Here is a 16,684-nt window from a genome sequence, read left to right as displayed (position 1 = left end):
ACTTGTGTTTCAAAGATTGCAGTTTCTAGATTATAAGGTAATTTTTTTTATTTAAAAATACTTATTAGCGAATGAATGGTGAGCGATCTCCCGGATGTCTCGTCACAAAAAGTGGTCTGTCGTGATCACTGTAACTTCGTAACGTTTCATCTGAAATTAAAAATTCAGTATTTTTCTAATGAAAGAACCAATCGTGTCCTTGAACGTGGAGTTTTTCGAAATATCAATTAGGAACAAAATGGCGGATATTTTCCTGAAAAAGTGCGATTGTCACTTATACAATTTCCTCTTCAACCCAGATCTAACAGTAACATAATAGGCTCCTTATTTATAATCACATGAAACTCCATTAAAAGGCCATCGATCATTAAATCGTTGAGATCGTCGCGAAGTAACGAGATCGGGGGGAAGATTTCGCCACAAACCAACGCGAATCGGGCGTAACCTCGATGAAAATTTTCGAGAAGAATCGTCGGTTCCAGCTGCCAACATGGAAACGAAACGGCAATCACCTAGGAATGCCTCGCGCATTTTCTCGTGTACAGCTAAACGAGAGGCAATCCCGCCTCGTTCCTCGAATTGGAAGATTAAGCTACACCGAACCCGGCGAATTCCACGCCCATTGTCGAGCCATTTATTAATACCCCCCTCTCTCTCTATCCATCATTGACCTCTCCATTAACCCGTTTACGCAAGCGTGCCCGTGCACGATGGGGCCACGTAGAGAGAACCCCGGTAGATCGCGAGTTATTAGACCGCTCCGGCGCATGGATCGTTATCGTTCTCCGATCGGGCGGAATGGGTTATTTCCTGGCGAGACCTCCGCCATGGGCGTGTGCAATTCGCGCGACTTTCACGAAGAAAACGATCTCGTTCGGTCGGCCTTAACTCTCGATCGGCATACCTTGTGTTCTATGTACAAAGGGCGAGAGGGGGCAAGAGGGACTTGAGGCCTCGAACCGGGGCCCGCGCAGCACACGTTCGACCGGGTGAAACGCCGTAAATCACCGTTCTCTGTCTGTCGACTATTTCGAATATCTACGTTTCTTGTGTGTCCGCGAGACTTTTTCTTTTCTCTGTCCACGGGACTAGCCTACCGACAACGCTTCTATCTTATCTCGGTTTCTAACCGTTTCTATGCTCCCCCCGCGGCAGTCCCTTTCGCTGCTTTCTTCCCCCGTTGCGATACAGTACAGGTAAACGGACAGAATTATTGGCATACTTGGGTACCCCTTGTCGTCGACGAATGGTAATTATCGTTTCTTCTTCACTCAAATAAAAAAACGTGTGATCTCTCTCTCTCGTGTAACCTGGACCAATTCGTCGAATAAAAATAAACTTTGGTACTAATCATTGATAAAAGCAGACTGAAACAAAAAATTGGAACAACCTTGCCACCGTTTCCTCGACGATCGCCCAACCTCGACCTCACTCTTCCGCTCGCGTTTATAAACGCCCCCACGACCTCGCCCAATTCCGCGTACGTAACCCTGAAATCTTTCCCGCGTTATCAACCAAATGGCCCGAACGCGTCGTTCGTGCACGACGATAACGCGCCCATTCGTGTGTTGGTTCACGTTCCTCAATGTCAGAGGAAAATCGCCACTTCCGGCGGCACACACGCCTCGACGCTTCCGTCTACGCTCAACCTCCCGATAATCTTCTCGAGGGCAGCGGTACTAAATTTTATTCGAATAATACACAGTGAAATGCAGAAGTATGTAAAATCATAATCATGCCCTTTCAACATTTAATTGTTTTTTACCGGACAAAAGTGTGGACAACAATTTTTCATAGAAAAAAGTTCCCTAAAGAACATTTTTTTTTTTATTTTCAACGGGGATCGTTACACTGTGATCGGTTTCTTCCTCCTGGCCCGTGCGTACTCTCAGCTTCATCTGGCCCGTCTATGGACCGATATGTTCGAACCGTGACCAAGGACGTTTATGTAAATATCGCGGGGAAAGTTGCGATCATAAGAAGCAGCAAGCGTGTATGCAGGCTCGATGATGTCCACGTGGGTTATGCCTGGCGGAGAAAGATCGTTTCGCCTTGTGACTTTCCGCGTTCCGAGAGCGCGTCTCAAAAGGGCCGAAAAAAATGGTCCCCGCGGCGAAACGTCGGTCCTGCGTGATCCTTCTTTGATAAACTCTCGAATTTACTGCTCGACGATCGCGCTCGCGGTTCTGGGATTCCTTCGAATACACTCGCGAGTTGGATTTATTTCTTTTTTTTTTCTCTTTCGAGATTATAGAGTTCTCCGGGAGTGTATCTAGAGCAGGTCTGGGGGGAAAAGAATGTTCTATAAACACACACGGGGGGACCGTGGAATGGAAGCTGAACGAGTTTACCGGTAGACGGAGTTACTCGCGCCGTTCTGCCCCGCAATCGCAGCCGTAAATCGGCGGAAGCGCCAGAAAAATACAGACCGGCGGCGCGACCGCCGGCGATTCCGCGATAGCAGACGGAATTTATTTCTCGCTGCTTTGCCACCTGTCGCGCGGACACGCGAAATTTAAACTGTCGACACACGGTGTGAGAAAGAGAGAGCTGCATATTCTACCGGCGAAAAGTATGGAACCAGGCGTGATAATTGAAGGCAGAGTGAAAATTAAAAGTAAGGTGCTGGGACTGATTGGAAACGATTTGTATAGGGTGTTCTACGCGGAGTTGGGCAGAATTTTATTCGAATAATACACAGTGAAAAGCAACCGTATCTAAGGATGTCGTTCTGAGATTTAAACAGATAATGAGATTAAATAATTGTTCGACAAATACCGATTCATTCATAAGAACTCTTTGAACGCCCACAGGTAACAATATCCTGCACTAAACGAAACTTTAAAAGTGGTCTAGAGCAGGCGTCGGCAACCTACGACCCGCGGATCACCAAATGACCCATTTGATAATTTCAAGTGACCCACTTGAATTCCGCAAATAAAGTATAATATAAAAAAATAAATTACGAAACATAAACATGAAACAAACACTTTGAAAAAATATAAAGAATAGATTAACATTGACCCCGTGGGTCACAGGTTGCCGACGCCTGCTCTAGAGTACGTGAAAAGCCATCGAAAGGGTTGAACAGAATCAGACGAAATGTTCTCGTCGTCCAAGATCCATTTTCGCGGTGAATCCCTCCGTTTCACGCGAACCACTCGTCAAGCCTCTATACGCCCGGTGAGAACGCTTCACCACGGAGATTACGGTCCAAGCGATTCGTGTCACGACACCACATCCCCGGCTGTACGAGACAGCAGCAGCGTACAATTATGAATTTCTATCTCGTTGCATCTGGTATCTGTGATCGCGTTGCTGGACAAACAGGCTCCTCGCGATACCAGGGACGATGAAGATGAAAGATGGCGACACGAGGGTAAGAAGCCTTCGTTCGAAGACCGTTCTAACCCTCGTGCGTGCTCCCTCCACATCCATGTCGTATATCGTGTGGATCACGCGCTCGTTATACAGGGACGAATCGCGATCAAGCACGCTGGTAATTCCGATTCTCACGGGGCCCTCTGTCTCAATGGGAAAGGGAAACGTGGATAGGTAGAGAGAGGGAATGGGAATGGAAGAATGGCCCGGGTATCGGACGATTCGCGCTAATTACGTGTCCGCGGTAATAATTGCCGAGCGAGCTACCGGCATGATTAATCAAGCACCCCTCGTCCGGCCGTATATAGCCGCGGGAATAATTGAAGTTTCGACGAGTTCCCCGCTATCTAATGATACCGTTCCTGTAATAAAAAACGCTGTTAGGCCTACTGTCCAGTAACACATCCCGTCATAGATATCTGCCTTTTTCCAACGACGCGTGGAACGATATACAGACTCGTCTCGATTATTGTCCTCAACTCGGGTCCACGCCGGGACAATAATCGAATAGGGCGAAATGCTTCAGACCCTCGTAAATTCTCCCTCGGTAATAAAATATTTGACAGGTTTCACGCCCCCCTCTAGTGGTGGGGGTAACAACTGGACAATAATCGTGTAGAACAAGCCAGACGATAATCGAGAGGAGTCTGCAGAAGTTTTCGTTGCCTGAAAATCGTCGTTGGGTCAGTTCGACGCGTGAAGTTAGAGGCGTGATCAAACGCCCCGTTTCTTCCCTTTACCCCGCGATTAAACTTGCTCAGAGTGTCCCTATCTCTATCTATCTATCTTCTGGGCAGTTCTGGTCGTCTCTTCGGTCGAGGTTCGTTCGTGGAACTCGCGGCGTTCCAGCGACAACCGAGGCACCTTCCACTGGCCGCTCGGTGTTCCGCACGACTACTCCCCATTTATCGTGTCCGACATGCGAGAATATCACCGGGGAGAAGCAACCGTGGAACCAGTCATCGTGCCATTAATTAGCCGGTTGACGCCTAGAAACAGGAATTCATTCCGGGGTCAGGCATTATTAATTGCTTTTATCGGCTCGGGCCGAGACCGTTACCGGCCGACGCGCGGGACACGCGTTGCCGTGCGCAGGCTTGGATTAAGATTATCGGGGCCCCGGGACTATCAGACCTTCGAGGGGCCCCTTGGTTGAAAAGTGGGGGAGCTAAACAATTTTTGCAATAAAACATACTAATAAAGTACCTATATAAATCTTCAAAAATTGAAATTTACTTTAAATAAAATTAAATAACATTTAATTATAACGAAGAACGTCTCGTTATACTTTTATATCTATGTCCCTATTTATTTCTACATTTAGTGCGAACATATTACCACTCAGCACATAGTTAAAAAAAAAGTCACACCTGAAGAGTGCAAGTAAATTTATAAACGAGTTGTGTACACCTACTACGAGACACGTCCCGTTTACCGTGTCGGGGATCGTTCCCGACGGTCACAACCGTTCCTACGATTCCGCAGAAATGTTTCGATTGAAGAAAAAAAAAAAGGAAAGAATCGAACGCGGAAAGTGTATCAAGAGACCGAGTAACCTCCCCCCTCCTGGTTTCCCCCCAGCGTTGAACGAACGGTGTGTAAGGCCCAAAGGGGGAATGATGAGTCCCCCTCCCCCCTTCCCTGATCGCCATGGTAACCGGTAACACGGTCCTCGCGTCCGTCCGTCGGAGATCGTCAAACTCCGATCCGCTTCGTGCCGGCTCGCCCATACTCGGGCATTTCCGTGGTGGCGAGGCCAACCGGTCGGCGGACGCAGTCTCCGCGCGACCAGTTCGATTCCGCACGTAGCCAGCGATCGGTCCTCTCGTGTCGTGCTGCGTGTGTCGCCGCCTCGACGTCGCGCGTTCTCTGTCCTCGTTCACCGCGATCCTGTGTCCCCGTACACAGAGTGTGTTATTGTTGTCGTCGTCGTCGGGTCTCTAGAAGGTCGTGATCAGCAGCTGATGCGTTTTCGAAATCGTCTTCTCGGTTATTGCGTGCTCCGATCGAGGGTTTACAAGCCGGGTTTCCCGTCGTTCAGTCTCGAAATCGGGCCGGAACAAAACGACATCAAGAGAATCGCGAGAAAACGTGGCGCGTAGGACAAGCAATCGGCGGTGGTCTACTCGATTAAATTCTCTTGGTAAGCAGCTAGTGTGTTCCGCGCACGAGAGAGCGGTGCACGCCCGAAGGCAAATACCTGTGTGCCGCCGCCTGGTTTCGAGTCGATCCAGGGACGGGGGGAGGGAGGGAGGTGGACGGGGTCCCTCTGACACGTCGCATCCCGTAGGCCTGCTGCTGCTTTTCTCCACTCGATCGGCGAAACGTGCCCGGTTAGGCCTCTGTGGAACGGTATCTCCGTGTTCGCCGTCAGGTTATACGTAGTACGTGTGTACATACATACACAGCGCGCGAGCGTGCAGAAGCAATCCTCGTCGCGTGGCTCGGGAGAGTGTCCATCCAGGTTGAAGACTGTGAGAAACCCTTATCGCATGTGGTGTGATATTCAGTGACCGATTTTTAACGTCGCCTACCTACGATAACGCGTGTATATACGTTGCTCGCCGGTTCAGTGAAGCCACGCATGGTCTTTGGAACCGTCTAGCTAGCCTCTGAGAAACACACACGGTGAATTTTACAAGGTTAAAAAAAGCTATTGATTGTGTGCATATGGTATATGCAGCGGAACCACCTGTGGATTTCCGTGTGAAGCATCGAGAGTGACAGTGTGGAAAGGTGGCATGAGAGGAACAAGAAGAGCCGTGGTTGACACGCGAAAGATGACGTCCGAGTCGAATTAGAACATCGAATTGGGCTGTGCCCGTCGTCGACTAGTGGTGTGCAAATCCAGGTCGAATGATGACCATGTTCGGGACCCTCGTACAGAGGCTCACCTCGCCAGTGACCTCGCCGACCAGCCCCAGGCGACGTTTCAAGTCACCGTCCCGATGGGAGGTGCAGAGCGACCCCGAAGACGACCCAGCCGCCCCGGTTCGGAAGTCTAGGGCGAAGCATTTGCTGGACAAACGCAAGAGCAAGAGCCGAGCCCGTGCTCTGAACGTGCAGTCAGAGCAAATGACGATGTGCAACGGCGGATGGCACGACGCCGCGTTTCCGCCCCTTCGGGGCACCAAGAGTCTCGGCAGGCTCGACGGTATGAAAGAGGTGAGTGGGATTTTCCTTCGATTTCTGCGAACAGGGGACATTGCTCTTTATCGTGTATTGGTATACTCGGAAGTTTACCAACACCCCTTTCGAGGTATATTTTATATTACACGAGGTACTTGAAGTTTTGAATAATCAAATTATTAATATTGTTATAAAGGGTTAATATTGTTAGGACAGAAAGACTATTTAATCTTCGGAGCACTGACGTTTTTAACGTTCTGGGTCCGTTTAAAACCTTGTGCTTCCTTCTTTTTGAACATAGTTCGAACACGATCGTTAAAAAACACCTGTTTCATTTTATATGTATGAATATGAACAACTCCTAGCTTAAATTACATTTGCAAATCGACGAGTTAGATACGGTTTTTCAAAATTCCAAACGGACCCGGTCACCGTACTCCAAGTGTTAATAATAGGACTGTACAATAATCAATGTAATACAAGTGATTCGGGGGAAACGTCCGATCTTTCGTACTCGAACGTCTTCGAGTTATCAATCCCCTGAAGTCCAGATATCTCGAAGCAATATACGCGACGAAGCAACCACCTGGTATTGTATCGTGGAATTCTTCACGCAGAGGCCACTGAAATCGCGAATTCCGTTTCGTCCCGGTTTCTCGGGTCCCGGTTTGACAATTCCATACGAGGTGTATACTGTACACCTCGTTTTTCAATTAACGATCGCCTGTACACGAGGCGTGTGTATCTGTGCGTCCCTTTGCGCCGATTACGGGCGTACGGATCGGTGGTTCTGGTAGAGTAACTTGTTGGAATTTGAGGCTAGAACCACTCCGCAACCTCGAGAATGGTAGTAAACACGCGACAGGGGACGACGACGGTTTGTGATGGTGGTGGGCGTGCTTTCTAAACCGCTCGCCTATATCATCGTCGTGGTACATATACTCAAAACAGGTTTAACTGTTTTTTTTTCTCTCTTCCCTTTTGTCTTTTTTTTTTTCGTATCGAATCCCCCGAAATTGACCGTTGCCATCACGTAAGATGGGCAAAAAAAAAAACTGGGAATACGAAACTATTGGAATTAATTAGCTAGGGAATCGCAACCGCGGGCGATGCGTGGGGATCAGGAGACAGGTCGGTCTCTCTACGCAGCTGCCGATAGATTTTAATTAAACGCGATTTAAACGTCACGGTGTGTACGTGCCCGCAACCTGATTACATAATTGCATCGCGGCGTAATACCAGTTTTTAGTCCGGTGGCTGACTGTTTTTTTTCTTTCCTTTCTTCGTTTCTTTTTTGTTCTGCTTCTTGTACTCCTGTACTCGCGGAGTTTCGCGTAATCCACGCGTGTGGTTATGTAGCACGAGAGCCGAGCGAACGAGTCTTATTAATGGGGATTCTATTCGCCGGCCACGTCGAAATCGTTGCGGCCGTTACCATCGGTACACATATACGCTAGCGGACGGAAAATGTTTACCACTTTTCGGATTCTTCGGAAATGTTTACTCAGTGTTTCTTAACACTTCGATGCCGGATGACGTAGTAGTATGTCTTTTCCAAAAGCGGAGAGTAGTTTTTAACACTGGGACTACCAACGATAAACGCAAATTTGCTTCGATCGCCGGATAAACATGGAACAGTTTCGAAAATTTTAAAATTTACAAATTGAATATTTTTTTCATTCTCAGATCGTAATAGAAAGTGCAAAAGGTCTGAGAGTACTGTCGGAACATTTTAATCGTCGTTGTAAGAGTGTATTAACCATCATTTTCACTGGTTTGGTAGTTCTAGCGTTAAATAAGAACTAGAATAGCAAAGAATAAAATTTAACAAATAAAACTGCCAGAGGACTTTAATATGTGCTTTTAATTTAAAAAATTATTCAGCACACTAAATTGCAAGTTATCCAATTAACTATAAAATCAAACCTATGCAGCCCAGTATCACAGGAAATTGGCAGAGATATCAAAGACAAATGTACCAACTTCACAAAAGAGACATTTTTTTTTTATCGAATCTTTCTATCACAAGAAATTTAAGAATTGCACGAATTTTTCACACAGTTGTGACCATTTACGGACTAATTTTGTTTCTCTCTTATCGCCCTATCCGTGTGTTGTTTTGAATCGTCCGTTTACGGAACTGATCGGAGGTAAACAACCTCCAAGGTATATTTTTTTTCTTTTTCGAGTTTCGATGGACACTGATCGGAATACGTGTTGCCCACGATCGATTTCTAACGGTTCCTCCCTCGAGATTCGAACGGATCGCGAGGCAAGGAACACGAGATGACAATGGATCGTGCGTTCCAGAGGTGGGAAAAAATTTGCCAGTGTCTTTCGCGGCTTCCACGTAATCAAAAAGCCCGCTCCGTGTCGAATTACGCTGCGAGTTTGCCGTCGTAAAATCAGCAGCTTTCACCGTCCCGCGATACAGCCCCACGTACGGTAGAGTCGCGGCGAACACAACGTGTTCGTAATTCGAGTAAATTGTGCTCTCTCCTTCGGGACTAGTCGCGCAAAACTTCGAAACACGCGAAATCGCGCTGCTCCTTTGTATAACAGCCGAAATGATTTGCGTAATTCCGCTGCGTAGTTCGCCATTTAAGGGGTCTCTCTACTGTGACGAGTAAAAAATTAGGCCTAATTCAGGAATTGTTTTAGAAGAAACTGTGAGGTATATCGATGTTAAACTCATTTCTATGAATTCGTACACACTAATAGAATACGCTTAATTTTTTTCATTTGAAAATGTAGTACAGATTAAAAGTTATTGTAATTTGTCTAAAAAAAAGATGCCTTCATGGCTGCCATTATATCAGCTGTCTACGTTATCTCAAATTAAAAATTGAGAAGAATTGTTAATCTGTACGAACGTGGCTATCGCCCATACTAGAATGAATAAAAAATATTGAAAAATAACAGAATGGTGGAGTCTTGCAAAAAAGTGGCGATTTTCGCGAAAAAAGTAACTCGTTTTTCAAGTTGCAAATATCTACTTCATTCTAATACGGGATAAAACATACATAGATTCAAGCTACTCCGTCAAATATTATAATATAATATTTATAATATAATGAAGAATGATCGAAGTGTCGTTGAAATTCATAGATATAATTTTTACACGTTATTAGAATGTATTAGTGGGTATTTAATACCAATTAGTAATATGATGCCTTATTGACTAGAGAGTTAGGTATGAATTAATTCCAAAACTAGCACATTCAGTTCCTCTTCTGTTATGATTTTTTTTTTTTTAAACTTGCGACCGTCGTGTTTTGACACAGACGAATAAATGTTTAACCCAGTTTGCACCCTCTTTTGCAACTGCGCAGGTGAGATAGGGATCTCGTGGTGCGCGCATCTAGTTAAATCGCGGTGCACCTCGACGCCCTGAATCTCCTCGAGTCGCTCCTTCCTCCTCCCAAGACACGAGGAAGTGCTCCTGCTCTTTCTCTCTTGATCAGATTACGTCGTCGATCGCAGAGGTGATGGAGCACGGTAGCCGAATATCCTGAACATCGGGGGCACCGCGGACGGTATTCTCTCGTTTCTTCTTTTCTTTTTCTTCTTTTTATCGTCGAGCGAGCCGTTCGACCTCGCCCAGGGTCCTTGAACGCGTCGAGTCCTTGGACCACCTTCCGAAGCAATCTTGAGGACGCTTATCCTCATGGAAAGACCCTGTTTTTCTCGTAAATTACAAAGCTTAAAATGATAACTTTAACGAATTTTTCATGTAGACTTTTGCTAGGTCACCTTCAAGGTCGTTTATGCTCTTCGTGTCAAAATCCCCCGAATGACTCAGCCGTTGAAACGAGGATATATAATAGAGTTCGGGTTCAAAATCGTTCGGGCTGTCCTCGAGGGAACCTTGAAAAGAACAGCTTGCGCACCTTTAGCGGTTCGGAATTTTTAAACGTTTCACGAATCCAGCCATCCTAATGCCAGTCCGCGGGGCGTAGAACGATGATACCGTACCCTCCGGCGGGCTCGAGGAAACCTTCAAACGGGCAACGAATTCATTAAATCGTTAAGTGATTTCGAGTCTTAGGAAGAGGCGCCACGTAGAACGACGGCTGAGACGTGAATTTCGAGACGGCTTTGCAAAGCGAGGATGGCCTCGAAGGCTTCTTCTTCATCGTGGTCTGCGCGCACATACCGAAACTCTGAATCGTATTATAGCCTCTTGTGGTTCCCTCATGCTCGAGGAACGCGAGGTTTACAAACGCGCGGCGGAGTCCAGGCGTTCGAAGACTCGTCATCAAATGTTTACGAGGAATTTCGTCGGATCACGCGCGTCGTTCCGGCGTGCTGGTATCTCGAATTGTCGTCGTGAAAACCGGTGTCATCGATTTTCGAGTATACATATACAGTGAGAGTCAAAAGTGAGTGTGTACTTTTAAAGTATGGGACTCATTCATATTTATTTCTGTCACTTCGAAATCTAACATTTCTCATAGATGTTCTATTATTTTGAGATCTGGTGACTGTGGAGGTAGGACCTGACTGAAAGTGTTTTAAACAATTTTTCAGCACCTTTGCTATATACATATTTTTGATCACGATATCCCACTAAATGCTTGCAGCTGAATTTGATTTTGAAATATTTAAACTTCCAAATCTGTCCGTAGTACTGTGAATAAAATTGCCATAAACTGCCTGCAAACCATACTAGTACATTCAATATTGTGTTTACTAGTATGTTGTATGTTGTAAAAAATATGTAGCATTCCATTTAAAAAATTACGGGCACCTTTGTTTCTAGAAAAAAATTTTTTAAAATTCAAAAACTTTAGATACGCTATCATATTATTACTAAAGTATACTACAACTGCCTCCTCTTCGGTTTTTTTCTAATGTTATCCCCCTGTATATCCACGCAACACCCTGTTTAATTTAACACCCTGTATATCAGGGTCCCCGACGATCAGGTCTTCGTTTCAACGACGCGTGTCACAGGCTCCAATTTATTTTTTTTCTCTCCCCACTATAGCCTTCCAATTTCTTACGGTTTTTTGTGTCCCTCGAACGAGTCCAGAACGCCACGGGTGCTACAGTCCGCGATACATGCGAAAAAGACCACAGTCGATCGAAGAAAAAAAAAAAGATGCTAATTACAAGGATGGAAATCGCGGCGGGGGTGTCCGGCCATCGGTTACGTTCTTTACGACGGAGAGAAAGAACAGGGTGTGTGGGGGGTTTGGGGAACCTTCTTCGTTGCCTTTGACGTTGGCCCCTTCTCTTTTTGCATCCCCCTCGTTGCCCGAGGAGCGAACGAGTTACGACACCCTTGGCCGGTGTTCCCGCGGGGGCCAGAGATATTTCGCAGAAAAACGAGTCTTGCTGATCGCCGAATAAAAAGTAAAAAAAAAAAAGAAAAACCGGGAGAACGAGCGTGTGAAAGAGAGATAGAGAGAGATAGCTCGCTGAAAACGTTTCGACCGTGACATTCTTTTGATCGTGCTCCTTCCACCTGTCCTTGATCCTTCCCAGAAGATGACGCTAGGATATATCCTACGTTGAGGAACCGGGGGATCGTCTGGATGGAAATGCTGCGAGAGAAGCAGTGTACGAAGGGAAGGGAGTAGAAAAAAATTAATTACGAACGAGGACGCGTAGGGACACAAACACCGAAAGACAGGAAGTTTTGACGCGTGTTTCGATTGTTATCCTTAATTACTCTTACGCCGGGTTTTTTTTTTCTCTGCCGTCCAGGGGTAATTAACCGAGGATTTTCGTCGAGATCCTCTGTTACCTCGTGGGATTATCCATGAAAATGCGTATTACATCCCATCCGATACCACTAGAGTCGTATACACTTCGAATCTTCCGGGCGTGTTGTTGTCCATTTACGAGCCGTCGTTCTCACGCAGCCGGGCTCCATCCTCCCCTGTTTCGTTGCATTTTAATCGTATTTTGATCGACGCTGCAACGACGGTACCCTGTTTCTCGCGCCATTACGATTGCTTGCTTGTTTGTGTCTGTGTACGAGTAATTAAACGAGCGTTAGCCACGTTGTCAAATCAGACTCGTCGTGGCAATTTAAAACTGGATTCAGCGAGTATGAATTCTACTCATTTTCTGCAAGTCGAAGTGAAATACTAGGTAGCTGACGTTTAATTTTAACGTAAGCGGTGTACTTTTACAATGAACATGGAATTGATTTTGCGTCTGGAGAATTATTAGTAGAGTGTTTCGAGTCCCCATTTCGAGTCCCCCCCCCCCCTTTACACGACGGGATTTTTAACTGTGAAGTGGGAACGTGTAACCGCGGTAATGATCGCAATTAAATTCGCGGGCAATTTTCTGTCTTCGAGATTAATTCCCCCGCTCGGACTCGTTAAACGTGTCGCGGAAGCGTGCAGACGAATCCCGCCATTCGTTTTGCTCCCGATGCGCTAGTCCCAATTATTCGAGGTAACGGCAACCAGCGACCCAACGGTTCGTTGAATTTGTTTGTCTCCTAAATTAGCTCTCTGATTCTTTCTTTATATACAGGATGTCCCACAACACCTTCGATTTCCGGAAATGAAGGGTTCCTGGGATGATTTGAAACTAACTTTTCCTTAGCGAAAATGTTAGACGAAGCTTTGTTAACGAGATCTTAACGAAAAACCCTTTAAAAGTTGTTTTAAATCATCTCAGGAACCCCTCATTTCTGGGAGTCGAAGCTATTTTATCGAGAATCGAATCGAGAGCCTTGGAACTTTGCTGAATTTAGAAAACGAAATGGTGTTCCATAGAGGGGGATACAGTTGTCCCGATTGTAGCCCAGATTTAGTACGTTCGATAAGAGGACTGTTGCGTTTTCTCTTTTTCCCCTATTTCGAGCAGGATTCCACGAGGCCCACAGTCGGTCAGTCGGCCTCACGTTCAGCCATTACACGACACTCGAGGGGGGGCCCTTTGACCCGACTTTCATTTAGAACAGACTTTCGTTCGGATGCCTTACGTTCTACTATAGCCAGTCTCCCTCTCGTTTCCCATCGACGAACGTCTATCGGCGAAAACTTTCATCGACGATGATTTAATCATGCCGAACCGGACTGCTCGAGAGATAATGCACGTACAAATGTCCGGTGGCCAGGACAGAGCACGCACGAGACGTGTTCGACGGTCAGATCGAAATCTGAACGGTATGTATGTACCTTCGTCGCGCTTCTGTATTTCCTAGGAACGAGACAATGGTATCTCGCGATACGATGGAAGCTGTTATTGTATCGGGACACGGGGCTGTTATCGACACACAAAGGGTTTCCGTGGAGCTCCACGACCGTCTCTAATTACCGCTCGGTGCACGATATAATAAAGTGTCTAATTGCAACGTTTCACGATTCTCGGAATCTGTCGCGGAATAATTAGAAAAAAATAATCGAGAGTCATTATTTCATTCTCGGAAGGTGTAGGGGAGACCGGGGTAGGTTGTAACATAGTTAAAATTTGTACCTGTCAGTGAATAATCAATGATTGTTTAATCCATGTATATCAAATGCTCAATAATGATATGCATTTTCATTTATATTTTTTGGAAATGTTTATTTGTATTCATATTTGTGTTTAACTAAACACATGTACATTCAACGAATAGACCAAAGATGTGAGCAGTAAGTCACGCAAATTATTTCCTGATTGAAGAAAACACTTTCGAGAAAAAATTGTGAAAACTTTTTTTGTTACAATCTGCCCCGGTCTCCCCTAAACTGTAGGCTCTACAGGGACCAAATGTAAACCACGGTTACTCCTCTGTTGTAATCAAGATTAACGATCAATCACAGCCGAAAAACACGTCGGTGGCCTGAAGCAACGTTAGATCATCGTCGAAGTGTATATACGCTCGAAGACTATGTGTGCACACGTTGATTACGGGATAAATACTTTTATTTAAATTTCCTGAACGTTGCCCCGAATGAGTAACGGTACCTAGAATATTTCAAACGCGTTAACCGTGGTTACTTGGAGCCCTGGCGTGTCGAGCCACGCGAAATTAATCAATTCCCCGATCAGGGGCCTATTAATCGCGAAACAGGACCGAAGTCACGAAACGTCGAATCGAAACATTAATTGAGATACATCGGTGATATTCGCAGGAAAGAAACGTTGTTTATACCCCTGGCGATCCTCGACTCGCCGGTAGAAAGAATGTTTTATCGACGATGATTAAACGCTACCTGGCCCGGCAGGCGAAAAAGAAACAGTGGTCCGGAGGCGCGGTATTAATTCCGTATAATTGCGATACCTTCATTAATCGAGGCACCTGTTATACATAACTGTGATAGAAGTAAACAAAATGGCACCAAACGCTTTCGAAATGTTGAAATGTTCTTGTGAATCATGTATATGTCGTGTAACATAGACGAAGATTTAAAAATAATTATTTCATAATTGTTAGATAATTTGGTAATGAAACAGTTAATATAAGTGGCGATAACAGAGCCGTAATCTCGATCCCCCCCCTCCCTCAGTCGCTTTTCCACGACGTTAATCCTCCATTTAACCCAAACCTCCTGTTCCCCAGGTCAGGGATCTCTGACACCGCCGACAATCATGCCAGAGAACAAGGATTCGGAGGGGAGGGGAATGAGACACGACGGACCGACTTAATGTCGAGGTCGTTAAGACCTCGTTTTCATTGCATTACCGAGGGTACAACGACTTGCTTCGTCGTCGATACTCTTTCCGCCTTTTCCTGTAACTGCTGTTAGCTACCCTATCGCGACCATTGCCCTCGATGTCTGTCTTTCTCGGGTGCAAACATGAATCGATTATCAGAGATTCGAGAAGTACCGTGTACTTAACGAGACAGTCGATTATCACCTCGTTATATCGAGGGATGTAGATCCTTACGATATTGCCGTGGCCGTGATTGTAGGATAAAATTCTCGGAAACGGCAATATATCGAGAGCCCTCTCCGTGACGACGGCGTACGCAACAGAGCGGGAGAGCAAATTTTTAGGCAATAGGCCAAGCGGCAATATCGTAAGAGCCTACTTGGTTTTAAGAGCTTTCCATTTCTGATGCTACAAATAAAATTCCCATTTTAAAAAGTCGAATTCACCACCAAAATGATCTCTAAATTTGACCCCCGTGTCACGATCAAGATCAGATGTCCCATTTTAAACCCTAAAACTTCTGTATCAAATATTTTTCCTTGAAACTTCCACCTTCCGAATTAACCTGGGATACTCATCCTTTTGGTACACGCTGTATAATTAAAAATAAGAACGTACAATAGACTACAGTTATTATTCAATTGTTCAGTTAAATTTTCTACAATTTCAAGTTATTTCTGTACGACACGATCCGACGATCGATTCTTTCGCCCGTACTAGCTTTCTTCGTCTCTTGGCTCGTTTCATCGCGCGATGATTCCTCCTGGTCCGCTCTCCGTGCATTATGCATCCGCGGGGCATATCGAGGAAAATGCACCGCGATTACGAGGCGAGGAGTTCGCACGGAACAACCTGTGGGAGACCGGGGAATTGAATTATGGGAGCACGCCCGGAGCAGATCCTATCTCTCTTTCTCTCTCTTTCTTCGTAACGAAAGAATGGGTCTATGATGTTGCGTTTTCTAACGAGCACGCACGTCGGGCCAATTACCTTCGAGACGCACCTTGTATCGATGCCCTCGCTTCGGTGCAATACTCCGGGGCAGGAACATCCACAACGGGAATTGAATAAACGACGATGATAATACTAACGTCTTACGATTAGGAACTTAAGATGGAAACCAGAAGATACGTAGAAGTGTGTGAATGTAACTAGTAGAGTTGAGAGACTTTAATAGAATGAAAGCTGATGAAATCGTAGGTTTGTAAATTGAACGTAGGAGTGCTGAATTCGACGAAATTACTCACGGTTCAAAGGTTACTCGGGTTGTTTGAGTGGATGATGGTAGAACTTGAATGTGCAGTGCAGTAGGGAACTACGCCACAACAGTAGCGTTGTTTAAAGCTTTTACGAAAAGTAATGTACATCGTATATAGTATATAATGATTGTATTTTTATACAGAAATAATACTACATGGCATGACATAATTTTGAAGGTACATTTAAAAGTTTGTCTCTTTCATTTGATGAAACTCGAGTGTCGAGTATTGTTACAAATACAACAGAACCTTACAAAACTCTAATTTCTATCAAATATATATCGAGGATTCATCGATTAAAGGTACGA

At 45.4% G+C, this 16,684-nt stretch overlaps 1 protein-coding gene across 2 annotated transcripts in view; it reads left to right on the top strand.

Annotated features, from left to right (window-relative positions):
- The window catches only part of LOC107187899, a 187,732-nt gene that overhangs the window by 79,616 nt on the left and 91,432 nt on the right, over positions 1–16,684 (top strand). The window contains exon 1 of one of the 2 annotated variants that reach the window (XM_015576091.1): positions 5,307–6,546. The exons of the other annotated variant lie outside the window; for it this stretch is intronic. Within the exon in view, the coding sequence (XP_015431577.1) occupies positions 6,238–6,546 (309 nt within the window). The 5' untranslated portion in view covers positions 5,307–6,237. Of the gene's footprint in view, positions 1–5,306; positions 6,547–16,684 lie in introns of those variants that run through there. 2 annotated transcript variants of the gene reach the window in all.

Source organism: Dufourea novaeangliae, unplaced genomic scaffold (genome assembly GCF_001272555.1).
Source record: "Dufourea novaeangliae isolate 0120121106 unplaced genomic scaffold, ASM127255v1 scaffold112, whole genome shotgun sequence".
NCBI classification, from domain to species: domain Eukaryota; kingdom Metazoa; phylum Arthropoda; class Insecta; order Hymenoptera; family Halictidae; genus Dufourea; species Dufourea novaeangliae.
Note: the sequence above shows the minus strand (reverse complement) of the source record. Positions and strands in the feature narration are given on the sequence as shown.